At 38.7% G+C, this 21,465-nt stretch overlaps 1 protein-coding gene and 1 pseudogene across 1 annotated transcript in view; both read right to left on the minus strand.

Moving 5' to 3' along the window:
• Adamts12 (ADAM metallopeptidase with thrombospondin type 1 motif 12) overlaps positions 1-21,465 on the minus strand; it is a 184,440-nt gene that overhangs the window by 61,900 nt on the left and 101,075 nt on the right. Inside the window, exons 14-16 of the mRNA XM_010607722.3 lie at positions 17,638-17,882; positions 15,948-16,086; positions 2,615-2,741 (exon numbers count right to left, since the gene is read on the minus strand). Of these exons, the coding sequence (XP_010606024.3) occupies positions 2,615-2,741; positions 15,948-16,086; positions 17,638-17,882 (511 nt within the window). The remainder of the gene's footprint in view (positions 1-2,614; positions 2,742-15,947; positions 16,087-17,637; positions 17,883-21,465) is intronic.
• LOC104850678 lies at positions 7,375-11,929 on the minus strand (annotated as a pseudogene).

Below are 21,465 nucleotides of genomic sequence, written 5' to 3' on the forward strand. Positions count from 1 at the left end.
TGTGTGTAATTTCTCCTGCCTATCTCAGGAGGACACTGCTGATGGCATTGAGGGTTCTCCTATATGACCAGGATCATCTCCTCATCTCAAGACCCTAAACTTAATCACATCTGCAAAGTGCATGAACTCTGTAGAATATTTCTAGACAGTTCTCTTTCCTGGTCTTTTTTCAAATGATGATTATATAGGCTCAGATATTAGGACATGGGTAACTTGCATCCCTTTTCCAGTTTATCACATTACCATACTCAGGGTAGCTTTAAGTCCAGAGAGCTCAGCCTGTGTCACTTAGGAATTTCTTTATCTAAGCTCCTTCTCTGTGTCAGGCTTTGGCCTCAACTTGTCTCTTGTCCTCCAGCCTCAAGTCTTTTGCTTCAATAGCCATCTCTCTCTAGCAGCTCTAGTTATATATTGATTTAGAATTAGATCCAACTAGCAAGTTCTGGAATTTGATGTGCAGAGGTAGGCAAAGACAACCACCCTCATGGGAGATTAATTCTAAAAATAGTGAAGTCAAGTTTTCATTGACAAGTGAACAAGAAAATTTCAAGTACAGATTGATGTGTATTCTAAAACAAGGAGCTGATTGTGAATCCACAATCTCTTTGACTGTGTTGCTTTCATATCCAAAGGCAATATCCTCAGCTTTCCCCTTGGCCTTGCAAGCAAGTGCTTTCATTGGGATCTTCTGGTGAAGATCAGCACTATGTGAAGCACAGCACGCACCTTGTTTCGGACACAGCCCAATAAGTGGAGAAGCACATGCCTCTCTTTGGAGGGTCTGCTGCATGTAACAGCAACCATAGGCTTTAGAGATGGTCAGATCTGGGTTCAAATCTCTACCTACCGACTTATCCTGGTCTCATTAAGTGACATTTCTTCCCCTGGAAAACTGGCATAATAATAGTTAATTTTCCAAGTAGTTGAGAATAATAAGGAAAATGCATGGGTTGCTTCTATCAGCTGAGAGCAAAGTAGGTGCTCAACTAATGAGACTGTTATCTGTTTATTATCACTATGGTATCTCTCCTGGGGAATAGCAGATGTATCACGATATTTTCTAGTTAATATGAAGGCGAAAACGGACTACATAAAACAGTAGAAATGAGAATGTGAGTCGCAGAGATAAAATCAGTTTCTGGAAAGAGACAGCTGTGGTTTTAAGAAGGTAGTCAACTAATGCAGAGTGGTTTTGAAGAGCAAGGAGAGACTTCCAGGCCTTGGTGCACTGGTTGCTACCTAATGAATACACCAAGACTTTATTCACAGAGGCTCATTAACTCTGCAGAAATCAACTTCAAATAAAGTGCCCAAACTCTGTAGAGTAGTAGGCAATCAACTGGCTCTAAGACAGTTGTCTCGCCACCTCACTTTTCTCTGAGAAGGTAACGTAGTAACTGTGATCACAGACAAAACCCAGTGCTGGCCTAATATTTCCTTGATTGTCCTAGTTCTTCCCAAGAAAAGAGACACAGGAAAGAACTACAGTGATGTGAGGAGACTGTGCCGTCTCTGTCCTGGCTCCACAGGTTAGAGCCCAGCTTTGACTGCACAGCCCTCCTCTTATCCAAAGGAAAACACAGAATTGAGTAGAGAATAAAGCTGACTCAAATGAGAGGGCCCTCACCTCTGCATCCTGCCATTCTGACATTCTGTGGGGCTGATAATGCTTCCCTTAACTGGCTTGTCCCGATTCTTCTTTTTTACCTAGTTGTCTAGCATTTATCACAGTCTAGGTCTTCTTTAGAATCCAACTTGTCACTTCTTTGCTTTATGATACTAATTGTTTTTCTATTTAAACTCCTCTAGGTGTTTGCATTGGACTGAAAAAAATGCCAGATAGAATCTGTAAGCTAAATATATTCCTTTCTAAGAACAATAGAGAACTGACACTCTCCAGAAATAAATCTTCCTTCCTTCTTTTCCCCTCCTTCTGTTTCCCCCCACCAACTCCCAGTTTCTCTACCTTTTAGGATCCTAGCATATGAACCAACGTGACTAGGAAATGAGTATCTCTCTAATAGAGGTTGTTAGCCGTGGGTGATTTTGCCCCTAGAGGAGATCTGGCAGTGTCTGGAGACATTTTGGTTGTCACAACTGGAATTGAGAGGCAGGGAATCTTGCTAGTAACTAAGCAGATACAGGCCAAGGATGTCGCTAAGCACCCTTCTGTTCAGGGGACAACCCCACAACAGTCATCGAGCCCCAGTACTGCTGAGGCCGAGGAAGCCTGCTCAGCAAGTCCTCTCTCCCAGCCCACTCCCAGTCTGAGTGGGCACCATAACCTGAGGATGCCTACACAAGCTGAAGCTGCAGTGGAAAAGTGCTCTTGGATCTACCTAGAATTCTCTTCAACAATGCTCGGATCTTAGACTTACCATATAAGCCACACACATGATATCAACTTTGTAAAAATACTGTTCCCTGGGAAGAAAACATCCCCACATCTTGACCCAGGCTCCAATAACTCATAGAAACCTCTAATAGCTCTTCTGTATCTATTATAATTGCAAAGCCCATAGTTCTCCTTTATCACTGTGCACTGAATTACCATGCAGTCAGACTAGCTGTAGGTAGACACACAGAGCTCCAGGCCCCTGTCATCCCTGGTTACCTGGGTGGACAGTCCTTTTCGTAGCACTTCTTCTGTCTCCCATTAGGCTGTGTTTCCGGGTTACAGAATGTAGCTTTCACCATTCCTTGGCCCTTCTTCACACAATGAGCAGTCTGGCGACGGATACCTGGGTGTAGACAGGAACATCACACATACTGAGTCCTGAGCCAATATGCTCACTGTCAGATGAGATGCCCAATCATTTAAGTGATCATGTTTATACTGCAAAAGTTGTCCCAATTTTATTTTTTTTAAGTAGACCTGTTTTTAGCTGTCCTCATGCTGAAGCTAGCAATGAATGGGTTTTTTTCTTTTTTAGGAGAGACTGCAGGTAATACTGATAGATTATTCTTCTTTTGACACCAACAAAATACTGGTAGATTATAATCTATTATGTGCATTGCAATCTTGCCATGGAGACAAGATAAACTGAGATTTAAATAAGGAAATTAGATGTTGTCACCAGGTATTACAAGGCAAGCACTACATTACTAGCTTAACAAAACAATAAGGAGGTAGACACATTTATATTAGTTTGGATTGGTAAATTCTGAAAGGTAGTAATGGAATTCAAAATAATGTTGAATTAGTCACACCATTTTTTAACCATAAGGTTACAATAGCAAAGATTGATAATGCTATTATCTTTGAAGACCAGGTAGATAATATAAGGGAGGTACATGGGGGGGTGGCAAAAAATTCATATCCCAGACACTGTTATAACTCTGTGTGTGAAGGTGTGTGTGTGTATTAATGCACTATCTAATTAATACATTACCTATTATTTGTTATGATGCATAATAACTGAAACTTCACATCAATTTAATGGGATCAACATAATCATTATCGCTGACTAACAGATGAAGAAACTCAGACAAGTTAATTCATATAGATCGAGAAAGAGAAAGGACCACTAGCTTGGCTAACTTGGACGTTGTTGGCAAAAGAGCTTGTAGGAATGAATGGACAGGTGAAGGGGAAATGAGGACGAGAGTCAGCATCTCTCTCCAAAGGTCTAGTGCTCTGATGTTAAATGGGAAATACTGAGTGAGACTGCTGAAGACTGAGCCCACTAGGGGACAGAGCAATCGGCTTGCACACCCTGTTCTAAGAATTTCTGTGTTTTTGTGATGTAGGAGATTGAATATAAGATTTTATGTATGCTGAGCAAGTGCTCCACCTCTGAGCCACACCCAAGCCCTGATAGCCAAGTCTTGAACAGGCTTCCTGGTATACTTCCTGGAAAGACTCTGAGCAATCCAGTAAGCTGCTCACGTCTTCATTTAATTGCCAAGCTCACAGAAGGACTGCAGATGCAGGGCTGTAGGACTTGACTGAAGCCAGCTTTCTTACCATCTGAAACCCCTAGGCACGATGCAACACCCAGATACTAAAGGCTATCTCATCTTTTAAACCATAAAGAAATTGCAGAACAGCAAGGCAGTGTCTTAGTCATTTTCTCGTTGCTGAGACAAAACACCTGATAACTGACTTAAGGAGGAGAGCTTTATGTTGGCTCACAGTTGCAGTCCAGTGGACTTCGTGGCAGACATGGCATGGCAGAGGGGCACAGTAGGGGAACGTTGCTCATGTCATGGTGGCTAGGAAGCAGAGAGAGAAGGGAGGAGCCAGAGAAGGAGATATACTCACTAGTTCAGGCACCCAGCGACAGACCTCTGAACAAACCCTGCCTCCTAACAGCACTTCCATAGTCAAATCATGTTCTTAAAGCCCTGCCTATGAGCACGAAAAGGTCTCTGGAAGATAATCTTCTGGCAGATTCTCTGGTCAATGTAATTGCATGGTTAACCTAGAAAATATTTTGTTGGAATTGTGGTCAGAATGTTTCAAAATTATATTAGTTCACATTGGTTTAGTGAACATGCATATGGCAGCATGCATTTTCCAGAGGTCACTGCAACAATAATCTACTTAGAGGCACACTCTTGTATAATGTGAATTGGTCACCCCTCCAATGAGACATGGAGGTTAATTCCATTAGTCTTGGACTGAATGCAGAATTGAAACTTTAAGGCCTGATCAGAAAAAGCCTGGAGTGTCTCTGTCTGGTTCTTTTATACCTCTGACTCTCAGGATACTCCGGCCATCACAGTGTAAGAAAAGAGATCATGTATAGGTACCTGGGTAGATGGTCCCAGGTGAGCCCAGTCAAGTGAGTGAAGTTACAGATAGTTACAGCCCCCAGGCATGAGTCACTCCCTCTGAAGTCACCCCCATCGAGTCTAACTGAGGAGCTAAGTATAGTGGAGCAGAGAGACCCCATCTCCTTGTGCCCTGTCTAAATTCTGGTTATGGAATCTGTGAGTATGATAAAGTGTTGGCTGCTTCATTAAAAATCCTAAACTGATTTTAGGGTGGTTTGTTAAATGGCAAGGGTTATTGGAACAACACTCAATAAATGTCAACTTTTTTTTTGTTTGTTTGTTTTCTAGACAAGATCCAGAGCTGCAATCCAGCTTAACTTGCTAAAATTTACCCTCTATTGATTTTATTGATTTTTCATGTCCTCTCTTTTTCCACAATTCTGCTTCCCTCCAGATATACTTTGTACATCCTCCAACCTTTCTCTGAACCTTGGGGAGATAATTCTGATTATTGTGGATTCCAATAGGTTTGGGAGATGAAACACATTTATTATTATTATTATTATTATTATTATTATTATTATTATTTGAGGTCCAGGAATGGTAGGCATGTTCCCTCTTCCCTCCACAGTAAATGGCAAGAGCAATTAACTACCTTTCTTGGTTTCCCTAAATCCTACCCAAACCTGTGAAAGTAGCCAAGGTTATCAGTTTGGGTGTGCCAACTCCTTCCTGCTGAGGTCCCCAGATAATAAGATCTCCTTCGCAGTAAGAAGTGCAAGTTAGTAATCTTCAGAGATGTACTCATTAGTTAAATCTGAAAGCTAATTGCTGTTTCCTTAACATAGGATATTATAATGATACCTCTTATGGATGGTGTTAGAACATTATCATTATATAACACTACAAATATAGAAAGCATAAAAGATTAGGCTGAATCTGTGCGACCTTGAGCTTTCCCTGAAAATTAAACAAAGAAAAATGATGCTAACTTATTTGGCTTTCCTTTATCTCTTTTCTGTGCAGACTGAACACAGCCCCAAAAAGAAATACTTAATTAAAGATGCCAGTCAATTAATAAGTTGCTGTAGCATTAAGCTAACTGCTTATCTGGAAGTATTTACTTGAAAAGATACTAAGTAAAAAATCAATAACATTGAAAAATATATGAGAATCAAATAAAAATTTCTGAAAGATTCTGAATAACTTTCTCTAATTAGCAATTAAAATGCTGCTCTACTGCCATGATTACTTGGTAAATCTTAAAAGATATGATCAATGAAAGTTCAATTAAATGCCTTGACTTTTAAGAACTACCTCCTTATCAACTAACCCTGATAATCTAGAGTAGAAATTGTGCCTTGAAATAATAAACAAGTTCCTCTTACCAACAAACAGTGATATAGTTCATTATACTATTAATTCAATAATGACACTAAAATAGTGAGAGTCTCTTCTACGGTTACAGTAGACCCTTGACTTATGTTCTTATAACTCAAATTGGTCAGTTGAAGACTCGGGCTCCTTTACACAACCTTCAAAGTCTCTCTCCTGTATACAGGCAGATCTCAGTGTCCTTAGAGAGACACTGCTCCAGGGTTTCTCAACTAACTCTGTACAGGAAAAGATATAATGTTCCTTCCAGAACTCTTAAGGGTTAAATATATATATGGAGACCATCTGGAAGCACAAGCAGCCAGCATTCAGGTCATAACTTAAGACTTAGTTCTCAAGGTAAAACTATAATTACAGTTGAAACCCAAGTTATTCATATGTCAGACCTGTGGTAACTTGAGGGTCCACTGTACTTTAGTTCATGTAAGATTTACTTGGTTCAAAAGTTCAGTGTAGAGAGGGTATAAATAAAACAAATACATACATTTCAACCAAAGATTTAGTTCATTGAAATGACCTCTGGCAAAATTGCAGTATTTACTATTATATCTAAACTTAAGATCAAAGTTACTGAAGGAAGTGATTTTTTTATTTACAACATCTGAAAGTGATTCAAAGTATTGTATACTCAATCTCTTAAATGTTCAATAAAATCTCTTTCTCCATAACCACTGAAATAAGGATCATATCAGTACAATTTAAATTTCACATTAGCATATTAAATTACAACTCTCCAAAAATTAGGTAATAACATTGGCTTGAATAATGTGAAATAACAAAAATTTTATGCCTCAATAGAGATCACTATAAATTCCCTAAATACATAGCAATAACATTAACTTTACTGCATGAAGAGACGAGTAGGAATTATATACCCATCTGTAGCATTGACAAGTGCATCTTTATTCTATCAACTTTCAGTTTAATCCCAGTAAATATTTACCTTTGTTCACCCTCTGGCTCTCTTGGTTCTCTCCACTCTGTCTTCCCTGCTTTCTTTTTTTTTTTTTGCCTCTTTTTTTTTTAATCTAAATAAAAGGTAGGATGAATTCTCAAGAAAAAAAGCTATGTACGTAAGGAACTTTATCTTGCTTCATAGTGTACTTGGAACCAGTAGTTGTGTTGCTGTCATAGAATCAGGAAATATGTTGTGGTGATTTGGAAGAGGCGCATACGCTGCTGTTATTATTTTACCAGCAAACCACCTGCCATGCAATGCGCTGACAGCAGCAATAATAGCTGCAGCAGTTGATGGGCACTTCACATACACATTGCCCTGAGCAAAATTCTTGTCAACATAAATATGAATAACCCTCCATGTTTATTACATTCTTCAATCACATCATCCTTAATCTCTATGTCCCATCCAACTTCTTCTGTTTGAGGATTAAACATGTTAGAAATTTGGAAGTACTGTGTTGCAAGGGGTTGCACGGAGGCAGCTGCAGCTAAAGCTGAAGCTTCAGTCTGTTGGGAAAGTTGTGGGTGCAAATCTGCCACAGCACCAAATGACAAAGAGCCACTCATTTGTAAAGCTTGCTGTGCAGCTGGTGGAATCTGCAAACCAGTACCTTCTGCAAGTCTAGCCATTAACTGGAGATGACCAGTTGTTCCCAAGTCAATTCCAGTCCTTTCCAGTTCATCACTATCCAAAAAATGAACTAGCACTAGAAGCATCGGTACATTGAATAACATGACCAACTTTCATTGGCCTTCTGCTAGTTCAAATCCATTAAGCTGTCCCAAAGTCTTCTTGGTATATTGGCTGAAAGAGGGCTGAGGAATAGGGAAAAACAAGAACCAGGATATGTCATATAAAGGTACAAGATGCCAATGATGAATGTAACTGTATTGCACACATTGTAATGTACCAATAAACTTAATAAAGATAAAAAGATTCGATCCCCAGTACCAAAAAAATAAAAAAGAAAGATAAAAAAGAAAAGAAAAAGAGTTTTTGCCACATTCTGAGTCAGAAAATGTAATGAATCCATATCCCTGAGATCGACCTGTTTCACTATCCATCATGAGGTGGATACTTTCGATCCTTCCAAAAGGCTCAAATATCCCCCGAAGCATATCTTCAATTATGTTGAAGTGTAATGAGCCCACATAAAGCCTTATAGGTCTGGCACTTCCCTTTTGTGAACTGTTTGCCATTGCTGCAGCTCTGGTTTTTGTATTTTTTTTTTTTTTGTGCCTGCGATGCATGTACTATGATTGGAACTCCTAAAACCAATTGGCCAGTTAATTCTATTGCCAGAGGCACTGAACTAACATCAACAAACTCCACATAAACAATTCCTTTGGAAAGTCTTGAATTTCTACCAGAAATCATCCTTATATCTTGAACCTTTCCTACTGTAGAGAAAAATTCTTCCAAATCTCTTGGTCGAATTCTTGCTGCTAGCTGCGTGCAGAAAACTGTCCTTGCATCTCTTTCCTCTGGAGTTAGATTATCAATAGTTTCCTTCACAGGCCTCTTGTCTTTTCTGAATGGACTTTTACTTCTAGAACATCATCTGTTTAATTTGATGCTATGAGGCAACCCAGTCTTTCCTCGGATGACACTGTTAAATTTTGGTCCAGAGTAGGGACTTCTGTAGTGGCCTCAGAATCTGCTATCTCTACTACTTTTTTTTTTTTTTGAGTTTTTTTTTTCAGCTTTAATTGAGTTTATTGGTACATTTTAGGGATACAGTACAGTTACATTCATTGTTGGGATCTTGTACCTCTACATGACAAGTCTTGATTCTCATTTTTTCCCCTTACCCCTGTCCTCCCTTCACCCCCTCTATCTCTACTTCTTGAATGTCTCCATCTCCTTTCTTTGCTTCTTCTTCACTTCTGTTCACAGCTTTTACTCTTTTTCATTTCTTTATCTCTACTTTGCTTTCTTTCCCTACTTTTGCTTCTCTTTCATTCATGGCTTTGACTTCTGCTCTTGCTTTGCTTCCTCCTTCTGGAATCTTGAAACCCACACTTGAATCACGAGGAGATGTAGAGCTGTCCAGCGAGGCAGAAACTTTGCCTAAAATTTCAAGATAATTCCCCTGACTGTCAGAAATGTATTTTCTAGGTAGCACATGACAGAAAATTAGGCTGCACTTATTATTTACATAGAAGTCAAACCATTTCCCAGATAGGCAAGAGATAACATTTCATCTTTGTCTCCAAAACCTGACACTAGCTCTATAGCTGAAACCATAAGTCCTATACATAATGAACTCAAATAGGAAACAAGGTAAAAAGTAATTCCATCTACCAAAAAAAGACAAAACAAGTTTTTGCCCCATTTAAAGATGGACCATATCAGAGAGGTAGCCAACCTACTTTACCTTCAAGGGCCCCAAAACTTACTCTGCCAAAAGAAAAGACTTCAAAGACCAGATTTTTTTAAAACTAAGGTATTCATAGGACTTTTGTTAACAGTTCCCACCCACATCTGAAGGCTACCCCAGACAAGTAAAAGGACAACATAAGATGACACTCAGAAAATACAATCTTCTGCTTAAACAGCCAGACAAAAATTTAAAGGTGAAAGAAACCAGAATACTTCTATAATAAATCCCAGCTCCAAAAAACATTAAATGAACTAAAGAATGTTTATCAAAACCCATACTAATAGTCAAATCCTATTGAGACTTAAATGGGACTTTCCAAAGTCTTTAGTGGCAGTGGAATTTTGTACTGAATGTCAGTGAAGTAAATGGTCTACTGGGCTGGGCCTTTGGATTTGACCTCTTCCATGTAAGAAGGTCTTATTTTTAAATGCAAAGTGTTTTTTTGCTATGTTCTTCATGGCCACTAGCACTGCTCAACTTGTTCTCATCCTTATGAGAGTGTTTGACAGTTTACACTGGAATCAAGGGTAAATTCTTGGGAACAGAGGGGAGATATGGTTAGGCAAGTCTTCTTGGAAGGAGCCTCAAGCATTGCTTCAATATCAGTATCACCTGCCATTTTCTCTAAACACCTGTGTGGGCTTTTGGATGGATGCCTGTAGTGCTCATATTCCTTCCCTGCTTATCGAGTTCAGATCTACCATCCCTAACAGAAGCTCAGTTCACGAGAGTACAGATCGCATAACACATTGAAGTGTGTGTGTGTGTGTGTGTGTGTGTGTGTGTGTGTGTGATCAACATGTATTTATATCCATTGAAGGTCATCTTGCTTAAATGTCTGCTTAGAAGAATAGTTCAAGCAATCTCCAGGAACTTTGCAGTTATAGTCCTAGAGTTTTCAATATTTATTTTTTTCCAAATCAAACACAATATTCTTTGACCTAAGGGACAAGGACTATAAATTGCAGAAATAATTCAGCCAAGTGGGGTAAAGGGAAAGTTGAAGTCCAGGCAAGACTGGGGAAAAGTGTTCTCCCCCTTTTATTGGCCATTGATCCACCAACGGACAAAAATATGCAGAACTGAGGAAATCATAGGGCAGAACACTGGCAAAGACCGAGTTCAGAAATTATGTGCCCATTTTTAACATTAATGCCATTGCTATGAGTTTTACAGGACACAAACAAATCTTGGCTGGGGCGTATTACCAATCACAGAGTCCTGCAGCACTGGCTTGCAATAGGACAAAAATACAAATTTTGTATTATTATGAAAGTCATCCTGGATTCCTACTAAAATACTATTATATTGAGTAAGGAGTTCTGAAGCTTCCTGTAAGACCAGTATCTATTTTTCCAATGCTTTCTTATTTTATATGATTTAGTCCTAAATTCCCTGTTATAGAGTTATTCCCCCTGGATAAAGGAAAAGTGAAAGAAAATGTGGCTGAGAGGCCCAAAGAATAAAGACTGGCATGGAGAGAAAAAATATCACCAGTGTTCTAAGAGTCTTCTACCTCCAAATAGTGAACTGTGAAAATAAGCTGAATCTTATGCTTACTAGCTAAATTTGTGAAATTATCTTGTGACTTTCTCCATGGATTCTGTTCTAGAAAATATATAATAAGATTTTTTTAAATATTCAAAATAAGAAAATGACATTTTAGTGATTTTTTTGCTCAAATAGCCTTTTGTACCAAATGTGTAACACTAATATATAAAATATAAACATGTGAAAATATTAGATTATAAGTATATAAAAAGAGAATGGCAAAAAAGACACCATGTAGATAAACACTGAACAAGTTAAGGGAAAGCTCTGCCAGGCTTTTGGGGAAGAAGAGGTTAGCAGGGGACATGTGTGAAACTCTATTGAGTCTACACTAGAAATTGCTCCATATGAAATTGAGATGAGACCACTGTTTGGATATAAACGTCCTCCGAAGACCACATGCTAAAGGCTTGGTTGACATCTGATGGGCTTTTAGGAAGTTATTGGATTATGCAGATTCTCATAATCCTATCTCAATGGGTTTATTAGGAGGCAGGGCCTAACTGGATGAAGCAGGTCACAACGAGTGTTGCTTTGAAGGCTATATTTTGTCCCTGGGTCCTTCTTGGCTCTCTCTCTCTCCCTCTTCTTCCTGGCTGCCATGGAAGCCACCTCCACAACCCTTCTGCCATGATGTTTTTCCCTCGCCATGGGCCTAATAGCAACGGAGTCAGCTAACCATGGACCGGAACCTCTGAAACTGAGCTACAAGATTTTCCTTCTTAAATTAATTTCTTAGGTGTATCCCCAGAGTAAGAGAAAGCTAACACAATGACCTTCATAAGAAATAGCTGAGCATCTTCACTGTTGATGAATTTTAAACCTTGAAAGATGGTAAAACCAGGATGCAGCTTCCCAGTCAGGGCCTCAGCCAAGCTCCCTGCTGGCCCCAAGACTATTTCTAGAATTACCTCCGCCATCACGAGAGACAGCAATTCTGAACAACTGCAATATATCCTGTTCCTGAAACAAGGCCCCACAGTGCAGTCAGGTAAGATTGCAAAATTGTTAGAAAGGTTGCAGTGTACACAGAGAAGAAAGGACTGGGACAGGAGAGAAAAAAGAAACTAAAAGCATATCAGATTCAAATCAAGGCTATTAAAATATAATCCCAAAATATATGAAAGAATCTACTACTAAGAAAAGCAACAAAATAATTAGGACAGGTATACATTCTGGGTGGAATAAATTTGATTGAGCAGGATGACAAAAACCCCCAAATAAGCTGCTACTACTTTTGGGTATTTTCATCTGAAAATTTCTTTCATTGGTACTCTTTTTTTTTTCTTTTTTGGGGGATTGAGCATTGAACCCAGGACTCTGTGCATGCTAGGAAAGCAATTTAACACTGAGAAACATCCCCAGTCCTTTTTATTTTATTTTGACATAAGGTCTTACTAAGCTGCCCAGACTGGCTTGGAGCTTGCAATCCTCTTGCCTCAGCTTCCCAAGTAACTGGAGTCACAGATGTGGACCTCCTTGCCCAGCCAACAGATGCTTTATTTTAACATATATAGCCACAAACTTCTTTTCAGGCTTATTTTTGTCATAATTTCCCTTTCTCGGTGAATGATATCATTATTTAGCTAGTTACCTAAGGGAGAACATGGAGTGCTCCTCAGGCTCAGATCTTTCTCCACCAATAGAAAAAAATGAATCACCACTAAGTACCGTCTAGTCTATATCCTAGATATCCCCGACTTGTGCATTTTTCCCATCTATGATGCTTCATTGAAACCATTTTTATTCAAACCATTGTTATTTACTTAGACCTTCTATCTCTCCTCCTCCACTTTAGTATTTCTCTGACATATAAATAAAATATTGAAAAATATTCAAATAGATAAATAAATACATCATTTTCACTAAGGTAGCACAATAAATTATTAAAACAAGAAAGAAAGAAATAGGAATCAATGGAAATGGAAAATAACCAATAAAAACAAGATAAAATACATAATTGTTACTATAAATAATGCTTTCCTGAGAGAAAATACTACATATGAGAGTTGAAACTGAGTAAATAATACATATTGAAGAACTTAGAATTCAGTTCAAAAAAAATAATATGTTGGAAAAATATGAAAAAGTAGTTAAGGTGTATACAGAATTACAGTAGATCTTTGTTTTTTGGGATTTTTTTTTGCACCAGGGATCAAACTCAGGACCAGGCAGGCAGTAGAACCACTGAGCTAAATCCCTGGCCCTGTATACAGGATTTATCAAGAGGTTTTAACATTCATGTAATAGAAAGTACAGAAAAGAGAATAGAAAATGATCAAAAAAGTATTATTTGAATAGCTGCTGAGAATTTGCTGGAATTTTTTTAACAATTACATTTTACATATATTAACTCATTTAATTCTCAAACAAGCCATGTGAAGTAGACATGATGGGGCAGTATCGTACATTTATAAGAGATACAGCTGTGATATGGAGAAATTACACAAGGATAACTGGTTAAACTAGGATTTGAATACAGATGGTCTGGTCCCAGAGTCCATGATCTAACATGGCATACTAATAGGACCAGCAATTATTTAAGAATGAGGAGAGCCATGGAAACAGTCAAGATTCTACGTGATGCAGAAGATAATTACCAGAATGCATTTTTAAGAGGAGGCTGGTGGCTACTCAGAAGGAAAGAGAAGGAGTACGTTTTGACCCAGGAAGTCAAGAAGAAGCATGGAGAACACTAAAGGCTCATCGAGAGACCCTGCTGTGCCCACTCTAACCACGTGATCTCCAGGCAGCCTGCCCTTGAACACACATGAGAGGGTCAGGCGAGGACAGGTGCACCGGAAGAGAAGTCAACCTCACCAAACCGAGTGGGACTGACTAGAACCACCAGAGACGTTTCTTGGAAAGCAAAGACAGCAATGGACGCAAACTATCATTTTTCTTCTTTTATACAAAGTTTAAGTAAAAGGTGAAGTAATTCAACTCATTTATAAGTTTATTATAACTCTGACATCCAAACTAAGAACGGAGAACACTAGAAGGGAATATTAAAGACAGATCTTACTCACGAAAATAGATGTAAAAGCTCCAATAAAATATTTCCCAAATGAACTCAATAATATATATGACATGTGCAAAAATTTATGTCAGATTAAGTAAACTTTATCTTATCTAACAAATTCCAATGGAGTTTGATACTACAGAATGGGGTAATCAGATTAGCATATAATTAGAAAAAAGTATATAATCATGTCAGTAGGTAAAAATAATGGGCAAATTCAATACTCATTTATAATGAAAGATGTAATAAACTGGGAATAGAGGGGAGTTTGTGCTCCCTGATGCAGATTATCTGAAACATTTCTCACTAATGCTCCTTATCACTCAGCACACTGTAAGGGTCCTAAAATTTTAAAAAGAAAAATGGAAACAAACAGGATCCAAAGATAAGATCTGAAAAAGCCGAGTGCATGTTACGCAGGAATATGTTATTATGTGCTCACTTTTTATTTGAAATGTACAGTATTTGAAGGGTTTCCCATTAAAAAGTTTAAAACCGAAATAATACAACAATAAAAGTGATTACTCCTACCTGCTTGTAACCTTTTTATTACAGGAATCAAGTTAGCGATACGTTTCTTAAGATTGTCATAATATTTACGTTCTTTGTGCACAGAAATTTTACATAAAAATGAAAACTAAGGAGGTTACATTTTACATGGCCCGTAGATATTCATCTAAATAACAATAACAAGGAATGGGCTAGGATAATTTTGCTTTATCTTTACAACAAAATATAATACATCATCCATAAAAGGATCACTATAAAGACTGAAAAAACCATGAAAAAGTGTCCTTTTATCTCCATTATGATGCTAAGCAAAAACATACATGTATATATACATAAATATGTATTTTTGCACACAACTGTGGACAGATGCTCTTTGGCTTATGATGGGAATTATATCTTGATAGACACATTGGTAAATAAAAAATATAACAAAAATGCACTTAATACATTTTCCCTACCAAACACAGCTTCGGCTTGCTTAGTTAAATATGCTAAGCACACTTACAGTTGGGCAAAGTCATCTGTCACAAAGCCTATTTCATAATAAAGTGGTCCATATCTCATGCACTATATTGAGTACTGTACTGAAAGTGAAAAACAACAGTAATACAAAGTATCCAAATGTATCAGCTAGGGTGATGGTTTTATTTTTCATTTTTTCCAGTAATGGGTTTAATTTATTTTTATAGTGTAGAAAGTTTGACTTAAAATAAAAATCCAAGCCAAGTATGGTAGTGGATTCCTATAATCCCAGCATTCTAGGAGGCTGAGTCAGGAGCACTGCAAGTACCTAGCCTGAGCTTCTTAGCAACTTACTAAATCCTGTCTATAATTTAAAAAATGCTAGGGATACTACTCAGGGAGATGCCCTGGGTTCAACTTCTAATCATATGTACACACTCACATACAGACACACAGACACACACACAGACATACACACACACATACACACATCACTGAATGATGCAGCCTTTCAGGCAATTTTCCATCTTTAGTTTTCAAAAGGTGCATCTTTGTGTGAATACTACTATTTCATTCTCTCTGTCGATATTAAAAGGTATGCTATCTTTTTTTCTGCCAGTGCAAGAGAATTCACTGTAACTCAAGTAAGCAGTGCAGCTGAGGTTCAGGTGGGCATGTGAATGCTATGGTAATTCCCACTAAGGCTTAATAATCAGAATGATATTTACCCAGGTAGGTAGAGGTACTACTGCAGGATCAGGCTGTAAGAGGACCGAGTGTCTGATTCACATTGGCTAAGGCTGTTCAATTTTCTAGGTGACTTCAGGACCATCTCTGTGGGACTCCTCAGGTTGTGCACAGACTGTAAACCACCGCTTTTGAATGCCTTTCTGGCCACTTTGGGAAGCTGGGATGGATTCTTAGAGAAAGCAGCAGTTTCTTACCTGTCCCACATGTTACACTGCACTCTGTCCAGTGGCCAAACTGCCAGAGATACACCAGCTGCTCCACATCGTTGTCAAGACGATCTTTCTGGATGATGTACTCATACTTGACACCAGGGTTAGTCACCTGGAATAGGAGCTAAAAGGCAAGAGAGGCCATGTTAAACTGTCATGTTAAGAATGCAAACCTCAGTCATGTAAAAATGCTACACAAATGTCCATCATCTACAAATAGCAGCATGCACTGGAAAAGACTCCATTAAATTTATCTGTATTTGTATATCTACTTCTACCTCTGTGTCTGCCTTTATCTCTCTTTATATCTATATATTCTCAATTCTGTTATTTCTTGGCTGAATTCCTCCTGGGAATTTTCAGTCCCATAAATGGGAAGGTTCAACCATGTGTGTCTTACTTTGAGGGAATGGCAAGGAGTATCCTTTTCAACAACTAGCTGGTAGGTTACCTTGAGTCCTTATGTACTTACCACCTTTGTGAATATAGGTAAGTGCGTTAACTGCTCCATATACAAAGTGAAGATAATAGTTCTACCTACTAGTGGGGTTATCACAAGGGCTATAAGAGTAAATGCATAAAAAGTGATTAGAACATGATATGAAATCAGAACTTAATAAATGTCTCTTATGTCTATTGTGTTGTCTTATGATTCTCTTCCCTAGCAGTAAGGCTGATTAGCTCCTTTCTTTCTTTCTTTTTCTTTTGTTTTTGGTGGGGGGTACCAGGTCCTTGCGCTTGCAAGGCAGGCCACCGAACCACTGAGCTAAATCCCTGGCTGATTAGCTCCTTTCATGTATAGTTGTTCTGGAATAAACCTGGTCATGAGGTTTAGCTAAGAATGGGCCATTCTTCACTGCATACTTATCACACATTTAAAAGGAATTCACCCTAAAGTTAGAGGTGATAGATTTATTGCTCCCTGGGGCTGGGGTTCCTACCAGTAAGTCCTTGCCATTGTTGGCAGGTCAGATAGACACAAGATCTCTTGACATTCATGGACCACGGCTGCCAACCTTGACCTTCTGCTTTTGTAAATGCTCTGGCGCTGATATTACTTCCTTCCAACTTATGGATGTGGCTGGATCCAAGTCTCTTGTGCTATGGTCATTCCCAGTCTGGCTTGCCTAGACTAGTATAATCACCACACTTTTTATAGTTCTGTGCCCAACATGAAAGACAAAACTTGTGTGTGTCTCAACCCCTCCTCCCTCTAAGAGCTTCCCCAAAGGCAAAACCTTTGCTGAGGACAGCCATATGATAGCATGTCAGTACACCATGAGTGTAGCGATGCTACTTAGAAATTAATGCCACATGGACGATAGGCTGACAGAGCTTTACATACCTGAAGAATAACTACGCTCAACCAAATCAGTCCCCAGAGAATACAAACTTTCCAATGGGTGGTTTTAGAGACTCTGGCCTTGTTTTTTTTTAACTTTAGGCCCTTTTATTTTAGGATTTTTTATTAGTACATTTTAGGTACACATACTTTATAATGGGAGTTTCATCAATTTCTAGGCAATAAAAGATGAAGAACCCAAATATTTAATTTTCTTCTCGGTTCTTATTCAAAAGAAGTTTTAGTGATTCTCAATTCCTCTAGTAATTGCTTTAAAAAATAAACTAGGCTAACTAGCATACATGTGTTTAGTTCCCTTTGCCTCTTCAGTACCTGGAGCCACAGTGACTCATTGGTGGGGCCTGGGGCCATCAGTTTCTCCAGGTCCCCTTTCCTGTCATACTGAAAGATGGTCCCAGCAAACTTGTAGTTCCCATTCCACTGGATAATAAATCCTCCATTGAGGTAATGTTTCTCAGGGTCTTCACTCCTGATGGCCAGGAAGTTTCCAGCTCCTTTGATTTCCATTACTCTTATGTCCCTTGCTCCTTTGGGAATGAGTCCAATGTCCACATAACCTAAGGGGGAAGAAGTGACAATTGAAAAAGTACGCTGTTTCACAGCTTGTTTCTGACCCGCATTTATCCCATTTTCAGCATCTCCATCCTTTAGTGTCCTTGCTGGGTGGTCACTGGGATTGGCAGAAGCAGCAGTTTTGAGATGTTTTACAGAGCTTGGCCAGGGGCAGAATTCTGAGGAGCTTTATGACTCAGTGTGTAAACAGTGTTGTGACAGGTGAAAAAAATGCAGATGGGATCGGGAAGCTTTTGTAGTTGATGCAGAATTTTTCTTTCTGTCATTTTAAGTTCATCGTTCAAAATGTTACAGCTTTTAGCTAGCTTCCTGTTAGCACCCCCAACCCTATTTCTTATTGCTATCAGATGAATCTTCCTAAATACTGCCCTGGATACATAATCTTCCTTCTTCCTATTGCCAGCATGCTAACAGCAGACTCTTGGAGTTAATTTAATCCTGGCTACCATTCATTAAGAAAATCCTGGAGGGAATCCTTCATTGATTGCCACCTGGCTCACCTGATTGTATGATGAGAACTCAGTTCCTAGCACAGCCTTTTATACCGCTGGATGACTGCATTCATTAGAGAGGTTTTCCTCCTTCAATTCCCCTTTATATTTTGCTAGTATATGAATTTATAATTATTTTTACGTGTCCTCATCCAGTTTCTGAGAACAAATATATGAGCATTTATTTTGAAATGATCGTCAACTCCAGCCATAGTCTTGTTTCGGCTTATTTGTTGTCATGGTGGAAAGCACACTGCTGAAAGCAGGAATTAACACTTAGTGGTTGCCTCTGTCTGTCAGGCTCTATGCTGAGCACTTTATGCTCTCGTGTTATTTATGCTTCTTAAGAACCATCACTTCATAGAACAGGAAGATGTCAAAGACTGTCAGATGGCCTTGGGAAAGTAGTGCCGGGGCCTGGGACTCGGAAGGCTTGTGTTCTCGGCTCTGCATTGTCTCAAATTAGCTCTATGACTTTCACTAATTAGGTTCTTTAAATTTTATGTGCACAATGAAGGGAATTTAATAATGGTGTTTGGGGTTTCTCAGCTGCAAAATTTAATGATTTTTCTCTTTTATAAGCTAACCTTTGTTTCTTTAACTTTTCCATACAAACTATGGCTTTAAGGCTCGGATTATCCCCTATATACTAGATGTTTTGTTTTGTTTTGTTTTATCCTGACAAACAAGGTCATCTGAAATGTTCCATCTACCTCCAGAACTAAAGTAGTAGTGGTACTGAGTCAAACCTGGCCTGTCCAACAGGAATGATTTGCTCAGAAACTGGATAGAGGTACAGCTTTGGCCTCAGTTTTCAAATTGGTAGCTCCCATTCAGAGAAATCAAAGTGTGAGTCTTGCGGTATTTAATTAAATTTCATTGTGCTGTCACATACTTGCCTGAAATAACTGATGAACAACCCAGGGAAGATATTTATCTGCTGTAATTGAAGCTAATGCAATTTCAAGAAATGCCTTTGGGGTATCACTATCTGTAACCATTTTCTGACTTAGGGTATTTCATGCCTTCTCATATCAGAACACATTCAGGGAAATGAAATAGTAATAAATATTGTGCTTAACGCGTATTCCTTGCCTTATTAAAAAAGATTGGGGGACAGATGGAGAAAAATAATAAAAATCAATTGCTTTTTACAAATCATAAATACTTATGAGCAGATTGAAGAAGGAGGCATACAAAATTTTAAATAAAGACTTTGAGTATCAGTGTTGTTCCTTGTAGATAAAAACATTAGTGAGAATAGTTCTAAAATATGAATTAATGAATGAATTAAAGAATGATGAACATGGTCATTCTGTAAAATCAATTTTCTTTCATCTTCTCCAAACATTAGCCCCTTGTGCAGTTTGTGGGGAAGAAGGAAAATATATTCTTGACTTCAAAGAAAGAGACTCTGAGTTCATGGAGACTTCCTGGAGAAAAAGCTCCATCACTATCCCAATCCTTAGCTTTTTGAGCTAAATGAACATTCAAGGTCTTTCAGGAAGTGCTGGAAGATTGACCTCATTTCCACAGACAGTGGAGTAAGAGATACAATGAATACCATGGTCATGATACCACATGCTAATATACATCTTACTCAACTTTTCTTTGGAGTTCCCACAAAAGGATTTGACCCACTGACATATTCGTTCTCCAATGTTTGTCACTTCTAATAAAAATGTAATCACTAAATGGTATGTTACCAAGCCTGGGCAATTTATCTGCAACTTCCAGCTTGTCTGTTTGTTTGTAGCAGAAAGACAAGGCTCACTGGAAGCCAAGATCTCATGATTTATGTGACAGGGTTCCTGGGAAAGCCTTATCCATCTTTTGATTCCTGGCTCAAGAGCAGTACCAAGTGGGTGTCAGGCTCAGACACAGATCTGTATTTAACAGGCTCACAAATCATATAGTGAAGAAGGAAAAACAAATAAAAATAAATACGCCTGGAAGATCTTTGAGAAGTTGAATTGCCTTGCACTAGACTTAGAGCTTTAGCTTCAATTATTTCAAAAGAGGGTTGGAAAGGTACCAGAATCTTGTAACCCTAAGTGAGCAAGCACAACTGTTTTGCTAGAAGCCAGTGAAAAAGAAACATAGGAGAAGGAATAGATGTTGATGTTGGTTTCCTGCCCCTAAATGCTTCTAGAACAAAGAGCTAGAGCCCTAAACGCTGAATGATTTGCAGCCCTTTGGATATGAAAACGCTCAAGGTGAGGGCCCAGCCCCTCTCTGGCTCCCAGCACTCCTTCTATCGAGTCTCCTGGGAAACAGGGTACTGAAGAGTCTTCAAGGAATGGGTCATTTTGGTTTCAAGAAAGCTGTGTTCTCACTTATCATTACATACTACCTTCTACCTCAAATTATCTGAAATGTTTTCTTGTGTGATTCTCATCTTCTTCGCATGAATTTCTTTAGCCCCTAAAGACTGACTAAACTTGGATTACTTTTATGGCTCCAGCACTGGATTTTCCTGTGCCAGGCAATTTTGTATTTTGCTGGTGAAGTCTTCCTAAGGCACTGACCTTCTTTGATTAAAAACCTAAAACTATAGCATGCTCTCTGCTCTCTCTTAAATGAACAGCAAATACACTGAATCCTTAGGTACAGTACAGGAGTAACTTGGAGATTAGAAGCCATGACATTTCTTTCTGAAAGTGTCTTCTTTTGCCCACTGGCCAGTCAGTTTACACACTGCTGGCACAGCTCCTCCTGCCTCTTTGGTGGTGTCCTTGGTGAGTTCCACTCACTTAAAATCTTCAGTTTGTCACAGACCCTTCATAGCTCCAACGAAAATTCCAGAGTGCATTCTTATGGGATTGGTCAGGCAGTAACAGCATAATTGTGATTGTTGTCAATTCCTAACACTATGTGAACTTTGTTTGCTCACAAAGTAGATGAGTGACAGGAACTATGCAGGCAATACTTCAAGAATTAAGCACATAAACACACAGGATCACCAGCAGGAGAGATCCAGTTGGTCAGAAATGTAACTGCAGGCAGCGGCTTCCTTTACTCCACTTCAAGACTCTCCTATTCTAAAGCTTACAGATTTTGCCAGGAAGTGTTTGTA

This window comes from Fukomys damarensis, unplaced genomic scaffold (genome assembly GCF_012274545.1).
Source record: "Fukomys damarensis isolate Sample0158 unplaced genomic scaffold, DMR_v1.0_HiC HiC_scaffold_1, whole genome shotgun sequence".
NCBI lineage: Eukaryota > Metazoa > Chordata > Mammalia > Rodentia > Bathyergidae > Fukomys > Fukomys damarensis.